Source organism: Dioscorea cayenensis, chromosome 1 (genome assembly GCF_009730915.1).
Source record: "Dioscorea cayenensis subsp. rotundata cultivar TDr96_F1 chromosome 1, TDr96_F1_v2_PseudoChromosome.rev07_lg8_w22 25.fasta, whole genome shotgun sequence".
NCBI classification, from domain to species: Eukaryota; Viridiplantae; Streptophyta; class Magnoliopsida; order Dioscoreales; family Dioscoreaceae; genus Dioscorea; species Dioscorea cayenensis.
This window is the reverse complement of record NC_052471.1, coordinates 28,455,836-28,471,764: the sequence shown is the minus strand read 5'-3', so window position 1 is coordinate 28,471,764 and position 15,929 is coordinate 28,455,836. Positions and strand designations below refer to the sequence as shown.

Genomic DNA, 15,929 nt, shown 5'->3' with positions numbered 1-15,929 from the left:
CTTTGGATTGTTATTGGGCTTATATTATTGGGCTTGGCCGGGAAAAAATTTTAAAAAATTAAAAGTATCACCATATTGTTGATAAGTTGGTTTGGGATTAGTGAATTATATTATATGTTAATTTATCATGTATTATTTTGTAGTTTTTAGATATTTATGTTGTTTTAAAGAAAAGAATTTGCTAATTTTAGTTGTCTATTTAATTTGAAAATCAATATTGAAAGTAGATTTTTCAAATTTATGTTTTAAAAGTAATCTTAAGTTTATATCTACAAGGCTATATATTAAAGGCATAATTTTTCCATAAATAACAATAATATTTTGAATAAATATTAATGAAAAATCAAAGATATAACTTAACTTATAAAAACAAAAAAAAAATGTCTTTAACAAACTAAATTTTAAACAAACCCAAAATAAATCAATATACAAATATATATATAATCTTTATATATTGAATTATATAATATGGACAAGCTATCCACAAAAGTGTTTTTTTTTTTAATCTATGATTATCTTATGTGCTCACAATAATTATCATCGAAAACCACAGTTTTTTTTATATATTATTTTTAAGAAAAGATGAAGACTTTGTTATTATTTCAAATATTTGTAATTTGGTCTACCATTATTGATAAAATTATGAGTTTTTATGGAAAGAAAAAATGAAGGCTTTTTCTTTTCTCTCTAAATATACAACTTTCTGCTATTATCAGTTGTATTTAAATTATATATAATAGACAAATTTTATGTCATTATCTCAAATCTATTCTACTTCTGAAGTATTTAATAAAGTTTTTGATATTTGGATAAAATATGTGGTTTATAAACATGTGTGTATATATATATATATATATATATATATATATATGTGTGTGTGTGTTTTTTGTGAGAAAGGTGACAAGCACCAGAACCTAGGGACTTGCACATATAGAGAGCAAAACTCAACGCCGACCCACGTACTCTCACCTCGCGTAGGACATGAGATTCGATTCCGAGTCCTCTTTAAAACGAACACTCTACGTAAGGGACCTGATACCAATTGACCCAAAAATCATTGGTATATATATACATACACATATTAGTCATGATCTATCATAAATAAATATAAACGTTAAACCAAATATATATATATATATATATATATTTTGGTAACACGTCACATTATGACCTTTGAAACCTGAATTGTCATCTCCATTTTCTTCATCACAAAAATACACAAATAAATAAATAAATAAATAAATTTAGTAGGTCTGGTTGGGTTTTGGTCTAATATAAATATAGATTTATTTGATTGGTATTTTTGTCTTTATCGAAGAGGTAGACTCAAACATCAACTCATACGAGCAAAGTGAGAGAACAAGTGAGTTGAAATATTAATTTTTTATTGATATATTTTTATATCCACTTGTCAAAAACAAAATTACGAAATTAATATCCGGTAATGTAATTATTTTAAAAAATAATAATTAATACCGAAAAAAGCATTATGCTAGTACCCATTAATTTAAAAAAAAATAAAATTAATATATTTATATGTAATGGATTGATGAGCTATTAGAAAAGTAGGCACTTTACACTTGATACATTAATCAACCATTTATACCCCATTGAAATTTCTCTAATATATATATATATAGAAATCGTTATCTAGTTTAGTTTATAATATCATCTTATAATTTAGACTTGATATTATAGATTGGATAATAAATAATTTATTCGTTATTTTCTCTTTAATTTATTATTTTGTTATAGGTATATATATATGAGGGCCCATCATCTAGGGACGTCCCTAGATTTCAAATCTAGGGATGTCCATAATAGCCATCGGATGGTAATCTGACGGCTCTTATCCTTATAAACAGAAGAAACCGCGTTCTACAGTGTTGTATATTGATCATAAACAGTAAAAAAAAAAATGTACAGTGTCTATATAGATAATCAACCATTAGATGATGATCCAACGGTTAAGATTTAAAATGTCCTTAGATTCTTACCTAGATGATCTTTTTCCTATATATATATATATGGGAAAACATCATCTAGGGACGTCCCTAGATTTCAAATCTAAGCCGTTGGATCATCATCCGATGGTTGATTGATTATATAAACACTGTACACTTTTTTCACTGTTCATGATCAATGTACAACACTGTAGAACGCGGTTTCTACTGTTCATAATGATAAGAGCCGTCAGATTTTCATCCGATGGTTACTATGGACATCCCTAGATTTGAAATCTAGGAACGCCCCTAGATGATGGGTTCTATATATATATATATATATATTTTGATGCCTATATAAATCAGGATTGTAATTGTGAAGAGCAATATGTTTCCTAATAGTGTTTTCTTTTTTTTTCATGATTTGTATTTTATATTATATTATTTTATATTTATTTTGTTATTTAAATTTGATCAATTTAGAACATTTGAAAAGCTGGGATAACATTTGCTAATTTGTTGCAGGATTTTAATCATGACTTGTATTTATGTAAAAACATTTTAATGCTTAGGGAAAAAAATGAAATAAATATAAATAAATAAAAGCTTTCATCTCACAAATATGAAATATTAAGAGATGTTTGGATTGGCTTTTGGAAAGACGAAGAGGTGTTCATAATTATAATGATCAATATATTCTTGTTTTTATATATAATTCTCTGTGTTCTTTACAAAAGTTACAAACATCAAATCAACTTATTTTTAATTGGTATAATACTAAAAAAAAATACTCATATTTGTTTGTTTTTTAAAAAAATACTCATATTTGTTTGTTTTTTTAAAAAAGAATACTCATATTTGTTCTTTTTCTCTTTTTTTTTCCCCTCATTCTTCTTTTTTTGTTTTTGTTTTATATGTTATTCTTTTTGTTGTTATTCTTTTTTTCTTCATGTTTTCTTTTTATTGTTATTTCACATTTTTCTTTTTATATTTAATTTTGTTGGTGTTTTCTGGTTTTTTTTTTCTTTCATAGTATCTTATATTTATTGTAAAATTTCAATAACGACACACATTCTATTTACATATATTAAAATGATATGAAAACAGAAAAAGAAAAAAAGAATAAAGGAGTAAGGCTAGAATATCTTTTAGAGAAGAAGAACTAGAAGAAATAGAAACTAGCATAGACTAACTTATGTCCACATGTCCACAATCACTGACTTCCTATTTATAAATTAAAAAAAAAATAGGAGCAATTTTTTAAATATCTCCTACAGTTCATTTGACATTTCAATTTTCTCTGCATCTGCAGCCCATTCTTTTTCAGTCCATACATCAGTTTTTATTATTTACAATTTAATTTTGCTCCATTTATAAAATGCACTTCCCATTTATTAAGTATATTTTTTTTATTTAACATTGTGTATTTACGTGTAATTACATTAGTTTTCATTTAAAATATAACTTTTTTGTTTAATATTTATTTTTGATGCTTAATATTTTACTTTCTTATTTACAATTTTATGTTTTCTTTTAAAATCATTGAAAAGTATTTCTGACAAAAGTATTGAAAATTAAACTATCAGATGGTGTCAGAAAAAACATGAATTTTTTGAAATATGAAATAGGCCATAAATTTTTTGATCAAGTGAAAATGTTGGAGAACGATATGAATAATTTCTAGAAAAAAAAATTTGCTAACTCATAAATGTCCGCTGCATATCAAAATTACAAGTATATCTGCCTTAATTATTAGGATGTGTGCTCAAAAGCATCCACCGCCTGTTTAGCATTCATGTATAATCATTCAGAATCATATATATTACTTAAAAAGTAAGAAAAAGCATGTTCAAATATATAAAAATTTAATTATATTTAAAATAATTAAAATTGCTTAACGATTAAGATACTAAATTTTACTCTTGCATCACCAATAACACTTTTAAAAAGACAAAACTTTAATGTCTATGTCATGGAGGTGTTTAGGTTTTTTTTCATTCACAATAATGTTTTTTAAAAAGTAGTTGTTGCTATTAAATAATTTTATTTTAATAATTTCTCATTGAAAAATAAAACCTTATGAGAATGAATATTCAAACAAAGGGATAAAGCCCTAGGAAATTTAACTTCTTCAACTAATTAGCCTGGGATGACAAGATTCTTTCGTAGAAAACCTAGCGCGATGTAGATGCAATCGTTTGCCTTCTACCACTTGTGTAATGTGTCATGCAGATGTGGAAACCTCCGATCATCTGCTAACTCTTTGCCCAGTGGCAATGCATGTTTGGAATTTTTTTGGTCAACTTCTTATGTTCTTCGTAGCCCCTTTTCCTTGCGAGACCTTTGGGGGGATTGGTGTAATAAGAAGTCTTTAATCTCATTCTGGAACCTTTTTTTGAAAGCCGTAATGTGGAATATCTTGATTGGAAGAAACAATCGCATTTTTACTGCTACTTGTTTCACGATTGATACTATTATTGTTAAAATTATTCATATGGTTCTTATGTGGATGAATGCAGTGCCAGAATCAAAGAAGCCAAAATTGGAGCATCCGATGGGAAAATCAAGAGGAGTCTGGAGTTCCTCACTTCACGAGATGCGGACAAGAGTATCCCTGGGAAGACCTTCCACCCCCCCCTCCCCGGCGAGGGCTAGTTTCGTTTCTTGGAGTTGTTTTAGGCCCTAGAAAGGTTTCCCTGCCTCTTCTGGGGTCTTCTTTGGTATTTTGTGGCAAGGGAGTTTGTGTTGGGTTCTTTTGGGTTTTGTGGTCTCCCCACTCCTTGTGGCCTTTGTGGGATCTTTTTTGTTGATGCCCTGTATTTGGTTCTTTCTTTTTAATGCATGTTGTTTACCCATTTTTTTTTTTTAAAAAAAAAAAAGATTATTCAAACAATTTCTTAACATAAAAAAAATTATAAGTCAAGGTATCCATGATTATAGTTGTAATCTTCTCGATGTTTATCTTATTTGTCAGCTTAGGATTTAGCTCAATGATATTTTCTTATTATTTAAAAAAAAAAATCAAAGTATCCATTTGTTAATATGGGAATGCAAAGTGGATAAGTGACTATTCATATTATATACTATGCATGAGATCCTCCCAATCTTTTATATAGAACTCTTGCATTTTACTACTGGGCTATACCAACATTGGCGAATGATAAATTGTGTTTTAAATGAAAATCAGTGATGTGCATAGCTTTAGAAGTAATACTTCAACACTTGTTTCCTCACTTTCCATAAATTTTGCGGTTCTATTTTAAGTCTTTTCGAAACAAACACCTTAGACAAAGGACCTGATACTAATAGATCAAGAGGCGATTCATAACATGGTATGACTTTTATATATGTTTAGAATTAGGTTATAATAAGACCCCTTGTTGCTTGAGATATTCAAGCTTTTCTTCGATTTCTCTTAGTTTTTTAAATTTTTTATTATTTGATTCTATTAAAAGTTCACTGGTTTGATGGGAATAATTTCTACAGACATGCAGGTTATACAAGATATTTAAAGAAGTGTCACAGAGCAAATTTAATTGATGATCTTCAGAGTGGAACCTGTGTTTATGACTATTTCCTTCTGCAAAGCAATAATACTTAAAGTTATCAAGAGAAACTTTACCCTGGATATGCTTTAAATCTAAGTCTAAATAATCGAGCTCCTTAGACATTTGTAATTTAAAAATTTTCCATTATTAAGAACACTATGTTGGATGCTTCATGGTTTACCGTCTTACGCCCTTACTAGCCTTATTTTCCTCCTATTTTCCGCTCCGCGTACTTAGGCAGGATTATAAGGATGCTTATCGAGTCTCCACCTTCCACATCCTTAGTGTCTTAATTTATAAACCTTCGGAAAACTTGGGGAAAGATTACTGCTATCATGCAGGCCTCCCCTAATTAATCTGTCGAATCTGAGAAGTAATATTAGAGGTGTCTTCAGCGCCTTCTATTAATGCTTGGAACTCATTAGGAAATGCTGTTCTCCAGTTTTGGAAATATAATTTTATTGTTTCACCAAGTAGGTTTTCTATGTATAATACTTTATCAGTATTATCAACAAATTGTTTGGTGGCTACATGAGTAATGGTATTACTCTCCCATCTTCTAATTGTTTCTTCCCATTTTGCAATTTCTGGCAATAACAACATTGAACCAGTATGAATATTTGCAGAGGGAAGGGTCGGGATCAAATCATACCTGTAAGGTCTTGTTATAGTCCTTGCATTATTTGTTCCCATGGGTATTTGGGCGATTGGATGAGGCATCAAAACTGCTGGTCCAAAAGAAGGGAGTCCTGATACTCTTGTTGGTGGTACTGCTGTTGATGCTTGTCGATTTGAGGATTCTGCTTCCATCATCATATGTTCTTGTATTGGATATTCTGTTTCTAATTCAAAGCTGTTGAATTCTTGTAGATATTCTAATAATCTTTTTCCCTGTAAAATCTCTTCTTCGATTAATGGCATTATTATTTTTTTTATGCCTATCGCAAGTTCGCTTGTTATGTCATTTTTGTTGACATAACATTAAAACATAAAATAGAAAAAGGTAATCATTGTATATGAACCTTAAAACATAGTTAAGAGTTTTTTTTTCAAATGTTTTTAAAACACTCAATTTTTTTATTTTATTTATGTTGTTATATAATTAATTTGTGATTTTAGAATATATATTTTTTAATTGCTTGAAAAAAAAAATTACAAGTAAAAAAAAAACTTTGGGTTATAATATAGGCAAGTGAGACATGTTTTTATCCATGCTATAATAATTAAATTTTTTATATAATTTTATAGTCAACATCAAAGTAAGACATTTAGATATATATATATATATATATATATATAGTATATCCACAAATATGATTAAGTGCCAAATATATTAGTTACATAATCTTTCAATCCTAATAAACATACAATCTAAAGATATAATTTACAAAAGATAAGATTTGAAAAAAATAAAAATAAAGACAGACATTTATTAGTTTACAACCAACAAATAAAAAATAATGAAATATTCACCACAAACTTACAAACTCAAAAGTTTATTAGTTTACCAACTTTTTTGACATTTTTTTTGAACAAATTTATAGTGTTTTCAAAATATGAGAAATATCATAGATGTTGCAAACATATTTTAAAAAAAAAATTAATTTTCAATAAAAAAAATACAAATTATATATATATATATATAAATCAAAATATTGAAACTACAAATATTCCAACCTTTAATTCACATTTTTAATAATTTACATAATTAAATATGTAATTTTTATTTTTTTAAAAAATTACAAGATGATGATGCAATCTCAGCCGTCCAATGAAAAACACTCCCATTTATGTCACCGAGACCGAGCTACGAGAAACAAGACCCTTTCCCTCTTCTTCGGCATCGGAGTCTCTCGTGCATTTAGGGTTTCTCTTCAATCCCTAACTAAGTGAGTTCCGATCCAGTTCTACTTCTCTTTGTCAACGATTCAAGCCTTGCTTGATCCCTAGTTTTCAGGAAATCAATCGATCTACTTGCTTTTGTTGCCTAATTTGGAAAATTAGTTTCTTATCTCATGGATGACCAATCGCTTTTGTTTTTCTATTGTTTATGCTTTGATTTTTGTGAATAATTGGTTTTTCTTGCTGTTCTGTGTGTGAATTTGAAATCTTGCTGTGGAATGGGATGATAGCTTGTTGTTGAAACTTGAAACCCTTGATGTAGATGTTATTTTGAGAATTTTGTGCTTGATTGACCAAATTGAATGCTTGTTTGTGATTTAGGTTTATTCCGAGGTATCTGATTGCTCTGATTAGTATTTTTTTTTTCTGTTTATGTGTATAGAGATGTCGCAGACAAAGGAAGTTAGGTGAGTTGTAGCATCCAAAGGAGGTAGCTTTTTAGTAAATGAAATTCAACAACAAAAACAGCAATAATAATAATAATAATTCAATTAGTATTAATGGTGTCAGGTATACTTCTCGATCCATCACACCTCCTCCGAAAAGACGCAGTCGATCACGGTCGTCATCGAGGTCGAGAGTTAGGAGCCGGTCTAGGTAAAGTGTATTTGGTTATGGAGTTGCTCTTTTTGTATAGCATTTTTGTAAATGTTCGGCCTAAAGATGGTGTTAATTGGGAATTTTATTTGTTAATGATTTTGTATGCTTATAAACTTGCTCTAGGAGTCAAGATGTTGATGGCGCCCGGAATCCTGGAAACAACTTGTACGTCACAGGCTTATCAACAAGAGTTTCTAGCAGTGACCTTGAGAAGTACTTTAGCAAGGAAGGGAAGGTATTGTGCTTCATAATTCCATTCTCTGGTTTGAGTTAAATATTTATTACATATTGATTTTGCCTGGGTTTGTACCTTATGCAAACTGAGTTTTGATGTTCCTGTAATTTCCATTTTTTTCATCTCTGAGTGAAATTATGTAGTTTCCATTTCTTATCTTTTTTTTTATTTTAACCATGACATATCTGTATGCATTTTGAATTCATTTGTAAAAGTAGTAATGCTCGAGGTATCTATTTTAATAATTATTATTATTATTTTATTCTTGGATTGATTTGTTTCAAGCAAGAATGTCATCATCCTACGCCAAAATTTTAATATGTGCTATTTGTGCTTCATCTTTGTGTTTACCTAGTATGCTATTTAGTTAGATTTGTGCTTGAGGATTGTTCCTTTTGGCAGGTTTTGGAGTGTCATGTCGTTGTAGATCCTCGCACAAGGGAATCTCGTGGATTTGGTTTTGTTACAATGGAGACCATGAAGGATGCAGACCGCTGTGTCAAGTACCTGGACCGTTCTGTACTGGAAGGCCGTTTGATCAAGGTTGAAAAGGTACATACTTCATTTCATATATTGGATGTATATAGGTAGATGGTGCGGCAGCCAGCAGTTCTAAGAAAATTGGAGCCCATTTCCTATGTGAACACTGGAGTGCATCTTTTATAGTTATTATCACACTGCTAGTAATTGTTGTACAGCAATGTTAAGTAATTTTTCTTCATGTATAGGATTTTAATTGTATTTAAGAATAGTTATAGTAACATAGAATATCTAAAAGTTATTCAAATTTTGAATATCTTTACTACTATGCTCTGATCTTTTATTTGTAGCAATTCTATGCCAAACTTGTATTGTTGTTGAAAATTGATACAAATAAAAGTACACGACAAAATAGGAAGAACCTGCAAATTTTGGATTTTTTTTTGGGTATTTTGTCTGATAGCAATCGAGACGCCAGTGGTGGTATGCCAGCATGGCTGCTTACTTCTGACAAGAGAGATCCTTTTTAATGTTCCAAACAGCAGGAATCATTGTCGTGAGAGATTATCGTCTTGCCCCTAATATGGCATTAAATATTGGAGAATTAGGACAGTTGAAAGCACAACAGCATCAAGCCATGGACCAAATAAAAGGAATGTCATTTGTCTTAAATCATAGTATATAGTAAGGTGCAAATTACTGAAACAAAATTCATGTAGGTTTAAGTGTCTTAACATTTTTATCTCTTTTTTTTTTTTTGTTAAATTTGAAGTTGTTTTTCTAAACAATAATTTTCGTTAAAATCTCATATATCATTGAGAAAAGAAATTTTTTTGAGGTTTCTATAATGTTCGAAATTAATTATAAAATGTTTCAAGAATCAATCTCAAATCTGCAACATTCTTGTCCTACACAAACATTATGTCTGCTCACCATGTTGGAGCAGTGCAGCTTTGTGCCTCTAGCTATTTCAACATGTGATGTTATTTGCTCATTCAAAGTATTGAAGTCAGGAATAAAGTTGCAATCTCTTCTTAGGTAATAAACAAATAAACAACAAAATTGTTTTGATTGAGCTGAGAGGGTCAAACTTTTCATGTGCCCCTTTGTAGTGGCATGCCCAACCATTAGGTTTATAAGTAAGTTTCCAATAAATCATATTAACTAATCTTTCTACACTACTAATTGCCTGACAAATTTTGGAATCAGGTCTGGTGTTGTAGCTCCGTCAATTTCTCAATCTATGCTCTTAACAGTCTGAACTTCCCCATCTCGACATGAGCTCTACATCGACATATCAAAGTCATCATTCGAAATCCGACTATGTTACAGAGGATTGTATGCCCTGTATTCCTTTTTCTTTCGGATACAACATATTGAAATGCACATTTGAACTTCTGTCCTCATGTTGTCCGAATGAACTTGGAAAGCCATTCTTGATTATATATTTTTGGGTACCATATCTAGAGTGTTTGATGTCATAGTTTGTGTTTTTATGCTTATGGAAACATATAGTTTATAAACATCAAGCAGCATATACCTTTTCTTCAGTTACAGGCAACAGAAACAAGCTTCTGCATTTCTACTTGAATATTGAGGTTTCATTCTCTTAGTGTTATTTTGGCAGGCAAAAAGAAGCCGTGGAAGGACGCCGACCCCTGGAAAATATCGCGGTGCAAGAGAAGTGAGAGGTATTGATCTATTGGGAATGATGTAGAAGCATTCTTTTGGCATTGATTGATTATCATGGTGGTCTGCTTGTTTGTTAAATTTTTTAGTCTGGTAAAGGTCCTGATGTTACGAGATGAATAGATTACACAATTTGGTTAACTAGCTTTATGGATGCCTTTTACTGGCTGAAGTTTATCAGGGCTCTTGGATTCTTATGAGACGAGAAATATGGATAAAAGAAAGTACCTTACCAGAGTGCTGCTGTAATAATAATCCTGTGTTTAGTACATACATGTGGTATGAGATGCAGTTTCTGCAGTCTATGATGCCTTGTCTTCCAAACTTATTTTATTCCGGTTATTTTGTGTAATCTGTCTCCGCAGGTCGTGGTCATAGACGCTCACGGAGCTACTCACCTTATCGACCTCGGGATAGAGGCCGGTCTCGTTCCCGTTCGCATTCAAGGGGTCGGCGGGAGCGATCTCGCTCACCTTATGCAAGTGAACCTAACAGAAGACACAGGGAGAGGTCTGTGTCAGCAGCCAGCGATGGAAAACACCGATCAGATTAACAGGCACTAAATCTGAGCTTTCTCCCCCTGTCATACTTACTATACATTATTTTCCTCTACCTGACTGTCTGAAATCTTATTCTTTATTTATTTATTTATTTATTTTCTTCAACAATAGGTATGCAAGCACTTTTCATGCAACCCTCTGCCTTGCATCATCTTTGCTTTCGATCGGTAAGGAGATGTTTAAAACTAGCATGTTTCTTGTCGTGCGGAAATACTAAGCACCGCGCTCAATGTGTTGATTATCAGTTAGGCCTGTTACTTGAAAGAAGTTAATTTGCGACAAACGTTTAGAGACACCCGGCTCGTTTGGTTTGTTATTATTAGAACTCTATTGTGCTGGTTGGAAGTTTGTTGTCTTCAATATTTGGAATCTTTATTTGGTGTGCAATCCATGCTCGGCTTGAATTCGATATCGATGAATTCGATACCCCATTAGCTACCTCTTTTAAGTTTCATAATGCTTGAAAAGAAAATTAACTGAGAAGTTGTGTTGTGTTTTCATGAGCATGGTATTTACTTTCATGGTCTTAAGCCCTGTTTCTTTTCTTTTTTTTTTATTGCATTTTCTCAGCTTGTTCAAATGCTAAATAATAATACTTACATTCTCATTACTACTTTTGGAAAATGTTAATTTGTTAACTGATGATTTATGTATTTGTTTTATATTACTCTCAATTTGACCTGTCTTGTTTATAAATGGGTCAGGAAGCCAAAAATTTGTTTCTAGATTTTGTCAGCATTTTGTTTTTTAACCTAATAATAATGACAAAGATTGATATTTTTATATATTTCTAATAATTATGTTAATAAAAGCAAACTTTCAAAAATTAACTTGCTATAAATATTTATTATTCATTAATTACAATAGAACGTTATCAAATAACATGGATCAAATATAAAATGTTAATTTGCTACTTTGTGATAATATTTCTTGTTATATTTTATTTTTTGAAACTATATGTGATTTATGGAAATTCAGGGGCAAAAGAGACAAAACAAAAGCGACAAAACAAGTTGGGACAGATGACTCCAGAACCTCTTCTTTCTCAATAATAAATTAACAACATTAAACATTTAATCAAAAATATAGTAAAAAAGAAACCCAAATTTGTCAGCAAGCAATCAAGTCAAAAAACTAAAAATAAATAACCCTTCCACTCCCCCCCTTCCCATACTTTTATTTACTTTTTTTAAAATTAAAAAAAACTCACCTTTCCCCAAAAAAGCACATTAAAAAAAGCAAAGTTGAGCACACTGCCCAACATCACCAGCCATGTGAACATCAGACCACTTTGTCCACAAACTCTCCTCCCCATGCACACACACCTCTCCCCTGCCACCCTTTCCCAAACATCACCACCACACAACCAATCCAAAAACAAATCAAACATTCAAGCATCAATTAATAAGATTAATATGATTTAAAATGATAATGATGATGATGATAACTCAGGACATAGCATAAAAATTTCATGGTTAGAATATCATCAGAACACATCGAACATGATTTTCTGACAGAAATTTTTGCTTCATTCTACACTACATTTACATGAATCTCACACACACTTTAACACAAGTCTTTCTCTTTTCTTTCTACTTCTTCAGTACACTTTCAGTTCATAGAGCTTTTGATCTCTTTGATGTGCGTATGAAGCTTATCATCACCTGCAACTCATCCAATTGCTTCACAGATGATAAAAAGAAATCAAAAACAAAGACTCAATTAGAACGTTGCAAATATTATTTCTTTGTCTGTGTTCTTGATGGATCATGGGTTGTACCTGAGATAGGAAATGATTCTGCACTCCATGAATCAGTTGTTCTTTTGATGGATTTGGATTTATACTCACCTGCAGAGTTTTGGATAATGTATTGGCTTTGTTTCTTATACAAGAACAAAGGTTAAAAAGAAACTAAACTCACCAGATTGAAGTGCCTCCAATATCTCCATAATGCAGCAGTACCAAGTTTAGATAAATTCACTCTCTGTTCATAATATCAATTTAAGATACTTCGGCAACCGAAGAATGTGTTGGCTAAATAATGTGTACTAGTATGTTCTTAGTTTCTTACCGATCGAGGCTTCAAAACATGGGATTGAATATCTCTGTAACCATTTCGGTTAATCGACTTCATGGATGATGTCCAAGGCCTGGCTAGTCTTGCTCTTGGTTTCGTTGATTTGCGGGGGAACTCTCTGCTAGCTGAAGATCAAAAACAATGAAGCAACGAGGTGAATATATTTTGGCTTTATAGCATTCATGATAAATAGCATGTTGACATGTTGAAACAACTAATAGCTTACAGTAATCAATATCTTTCTCTCCCATGTCCGAGCTACTGCAGAAAGAGTTTTCGCAGCCAAAGTCATCATCATCTTCCTCATTTCCGGTCGGGGCTTCCAAAACACTCAATGCATTCCTTTGCAACTTCACCTCCACCCCATTCTTCAGAACCTGCAATTTCTCAAATCAAAACAAGTATCAGGTTCAACGCAATGCTGTTAAATTAAGAACTATTGATGCATTGGATTAATTCAAATCACTTATTTGACAATTCAAAGGATTGAATTCACAAAAACGGAGGATTGAAATAGTGTTATTACCAGCCAATGCCAACCACCAAGACCAACAGCCTTCTTGACAACACCTTGGAGCCCAACCAAAACAGACTTTGTTCTATTATTCCCGGTGACAATAACTTTAGTGTGCCGAGGAAGCACCGAAAGCTCTTCATCACTACTTTCCATTCGACAAGGTGATAAAGTGCGAGAAGAACACAATTCACCCTCCATAAACAATGCTCAACCTTTCTCCCTATTATACATATTCAACAAACAATTAAGAATTCAGAATTCAATCAATCAATTTCTACAACACAATTTTACACCATAGCACAATGCACAAGAGAAAACCAGAATTCCATTCAATCAATTAAACAATATCTTAGTGGCACAATTTAACTCCAAAGTAGAATGCAAATGTTAATAAACAAAGTTCAACAAGAAAAAAACCAGAATTCTGCTCAATCACTTAACCAATCTTTTAGGGGTAATTGAGCAGCCTCCAAACACAATTTAACTCCATTGTTAATGACCAAATTTCAACAAGAGAAAAACCAGAATCAATCAAGCAATCTTTGAGCAGTAATTGAACTACAACAACACAATGCAAATGTTAATGAACAAATTTCAATAAGAAAAAAAAAACCAAATTCAGTGATGAAGCACAAGAAGATAGGTTCAGAAAACAAGGGTCCACAGACAGACACACACACACAATAAACAAGTTGCAAAGAGTTGATGTACAGTCCCCACCACTTAATAGTAAGGCCAAAACAACAAACATTTGGGTGGGGGCAAGACAATCAAATGATCATGCAAAATAGCTTAATTCCAATTAATATACTAAACAATTAAGAACACAAAAATGAATTGAATAAATCTGAGGTCCCACTAACACACAATAATTAGTCTAAGTAGGTATGAGTGCACAAATACCAAACCTTTGAAAAAGCAATGATTTTGTCTCAGCACATAATCATCAACACAAGCAAAAGCTTTATCCCAAATCAATAACATAACAAAACACAAACAACTTCATCAAAGGCAGATTCTTTCTCAAATTAAACTACCATTAGTAGTAGGGTATCACTGTCCCAAAAAAAAAATTAATAAAATATATAAATTCCAATTTAAAATCCAAAACTTTGAGCTCAAATGAATGTTTCTGATTGGTAGAATCAATCAATTGATTAAAAAAATTGAGCATCACAACCCATTGCTTTCTACCTCCATTTGAATAGATTGAAAAACTAAAAATTCAATAAATACATACAATTTTACCCAAAACTAGCATCTTTTCTCAGTAATTATAAACAAAATTCAAAATGGAACTCAATGAATAAAAAAAATATATCTCAAAACAAAAAAACGAAAATTCCAAGAAAAAAAAAAATCAAAAAGCTGCAAATTTATCAGGAAAAACAGCAAAAAAAAGAGAAAAAAAAGAAAGAATAAAAAAAAGGGAAAACCACCAACCCCCGGCCGCATTACCTTCACGGAAGCTGCAGCAATGGTGGATCAAATAGAGAACTTGAAATGCGATGAAGCTAAACGCCGTGGAACTCGAATTCCAGGTAAAAAGCCATGAAAAAAGGGATTTATAAGCTGAAATTAGTCAAAAAAGAGACGGATCTGTGAAGAAACTCATGCTGGGATCGAGAGAAGCAGAAGAACAGATGGATTGGTTGATGAATTTGGGGAAATTAGAGCAATTCCGGAGCACGGGAGAGAAGGAGAAGAAGGAGAAGGAGCTTAATGAGAAGAGTGTCTCTGTGTGTGTGAGAGAGAGTAAATGCAGTGCAACTACCAAAGCTAAACGAACACTGCGTTTTAATGCTACTCTTCGGCTCGGCTCGGCTCGGCTTGGCTAGGCTTGGTTCGGCTTAGCTTTGAAAGTTCAAATTACTGAAAGGTCCTTGAATTTGTATTTTTTTTTTAATTTATTTTTGTGAGTATTGATTTATTTTGAGGTTTTACTTATTAGTTATTGCTTTGAAAATAGAAAAATAGGACAAAGCCAAAGCCAAGGTCATCCCTGGTTCAAATGGTTAATTGCACTAAAATAAAGTATCCTCAATGTAGGATTTAACTTAAAGTTGTGTCACAATTAACTCAGGCACCATAAAAATAGGTGTTTGTTATCTTTTTTTTAAAAAATTTGTTAAAAAATAAAATAGTAATGGTATAAATATTATAAAAAAATTAATGACTATTTTTAAGAAGAAAATGTTTTGTTACACCGCTTGATTTATGCTTTATTCTGTTATTCTTTTATTTGTTTATGTAGTATTTATTTTGTATTAGAATTTAACTTTAGGTGCCGAAATGATATTTTGTGATAACATTGATTTGGATTTTTTTATAAAAAAATTTTATAATAATTATCCTGCAGCAAAACTACTATTTTTTT

General features: G+C 31.3%; 2 protein-coding genes across 3 annotated transcripts; one reads left to right on the top strand and one right to left on the bottom strand.

The window, feature by feature from the left end:
- The first annotated feature begins 7,293 nt into the window (after nucleotides 1-7,293).
- On the top strand, nucleotides 7,294-11,457 carry LOC120263087 (serine/arginine-rich splicing factor SR45a-like). The gene is made up of 8 exons (XM_039270999.1): nucleotides 7,294-7,380; nucleotides 7,776-7,800; nucleotides 7,904-7,990; nucleotides 8,117-8,228; nucleotides 8,631-8,780; nucleotides 10,336-10,399; nucleotides 10,763-10,953; nucleotides 11,069-11,457. The coding sequence occupies exons 2-7, from the start codon at nucleotides 7,778-7,780 to the stop codon at nucleotides 10,948-10,950; spliced, it is 624 nt and encodes a 207-aa protein (XP_039126933.1). The 5' UTR covers nucleotides 7,294-7,380; nucleotides 7,776-7,777; the 3' UTR covers nucleotides 10,951-10,953; nucleotides 11,069-11,457.
- Nucleotides 11,458-12,373: 916 nt separating this feature from the next.
- Nucleotides 12,374-15,333, bottom strand: LOC120261195. Of its 2 annotated transcripts, none has more exons than XM_039269012.1 (7): nucleotides 15,011-15,333; nucleotides 13,562-13,772; nucleotides 13,262-13,412; nucleotides 13,030-13,160; nucleotides 12,880-12,942; nucleotides 12,738-12,806; nucleotides 12,374-12,639 (listed from the first exon to the last, which is right to left on the bottom strand). In XM_039269012.1, the coding sequence occupies exons 2-7, from the start codon at nucleotides 13,748-13,750 to the stop codon at nucleotides 12,574-12,576; spliced, it is 669 nt and encodes a 222-aa protein (XP_039124946.1). In that variant the 5' UTR covers nucleotides 13,751-13,772; nucleotides 15,011-15,333; the 3' UTR covers nucleotides 12,374-12,573. The 2 variants fall into 2 exon arrangements, with proteins under 2 accessions (XP_039124946.1, XP_039125028.1); XM_039269094.1 differs by lacking the exon at nucleotides 15,011-15,333 and adding an exon at nucleotides 13,994-14,185.
- Between the last annotated feature and the right edge of the window lie 596 nt (nucleotides 15,334-15,929).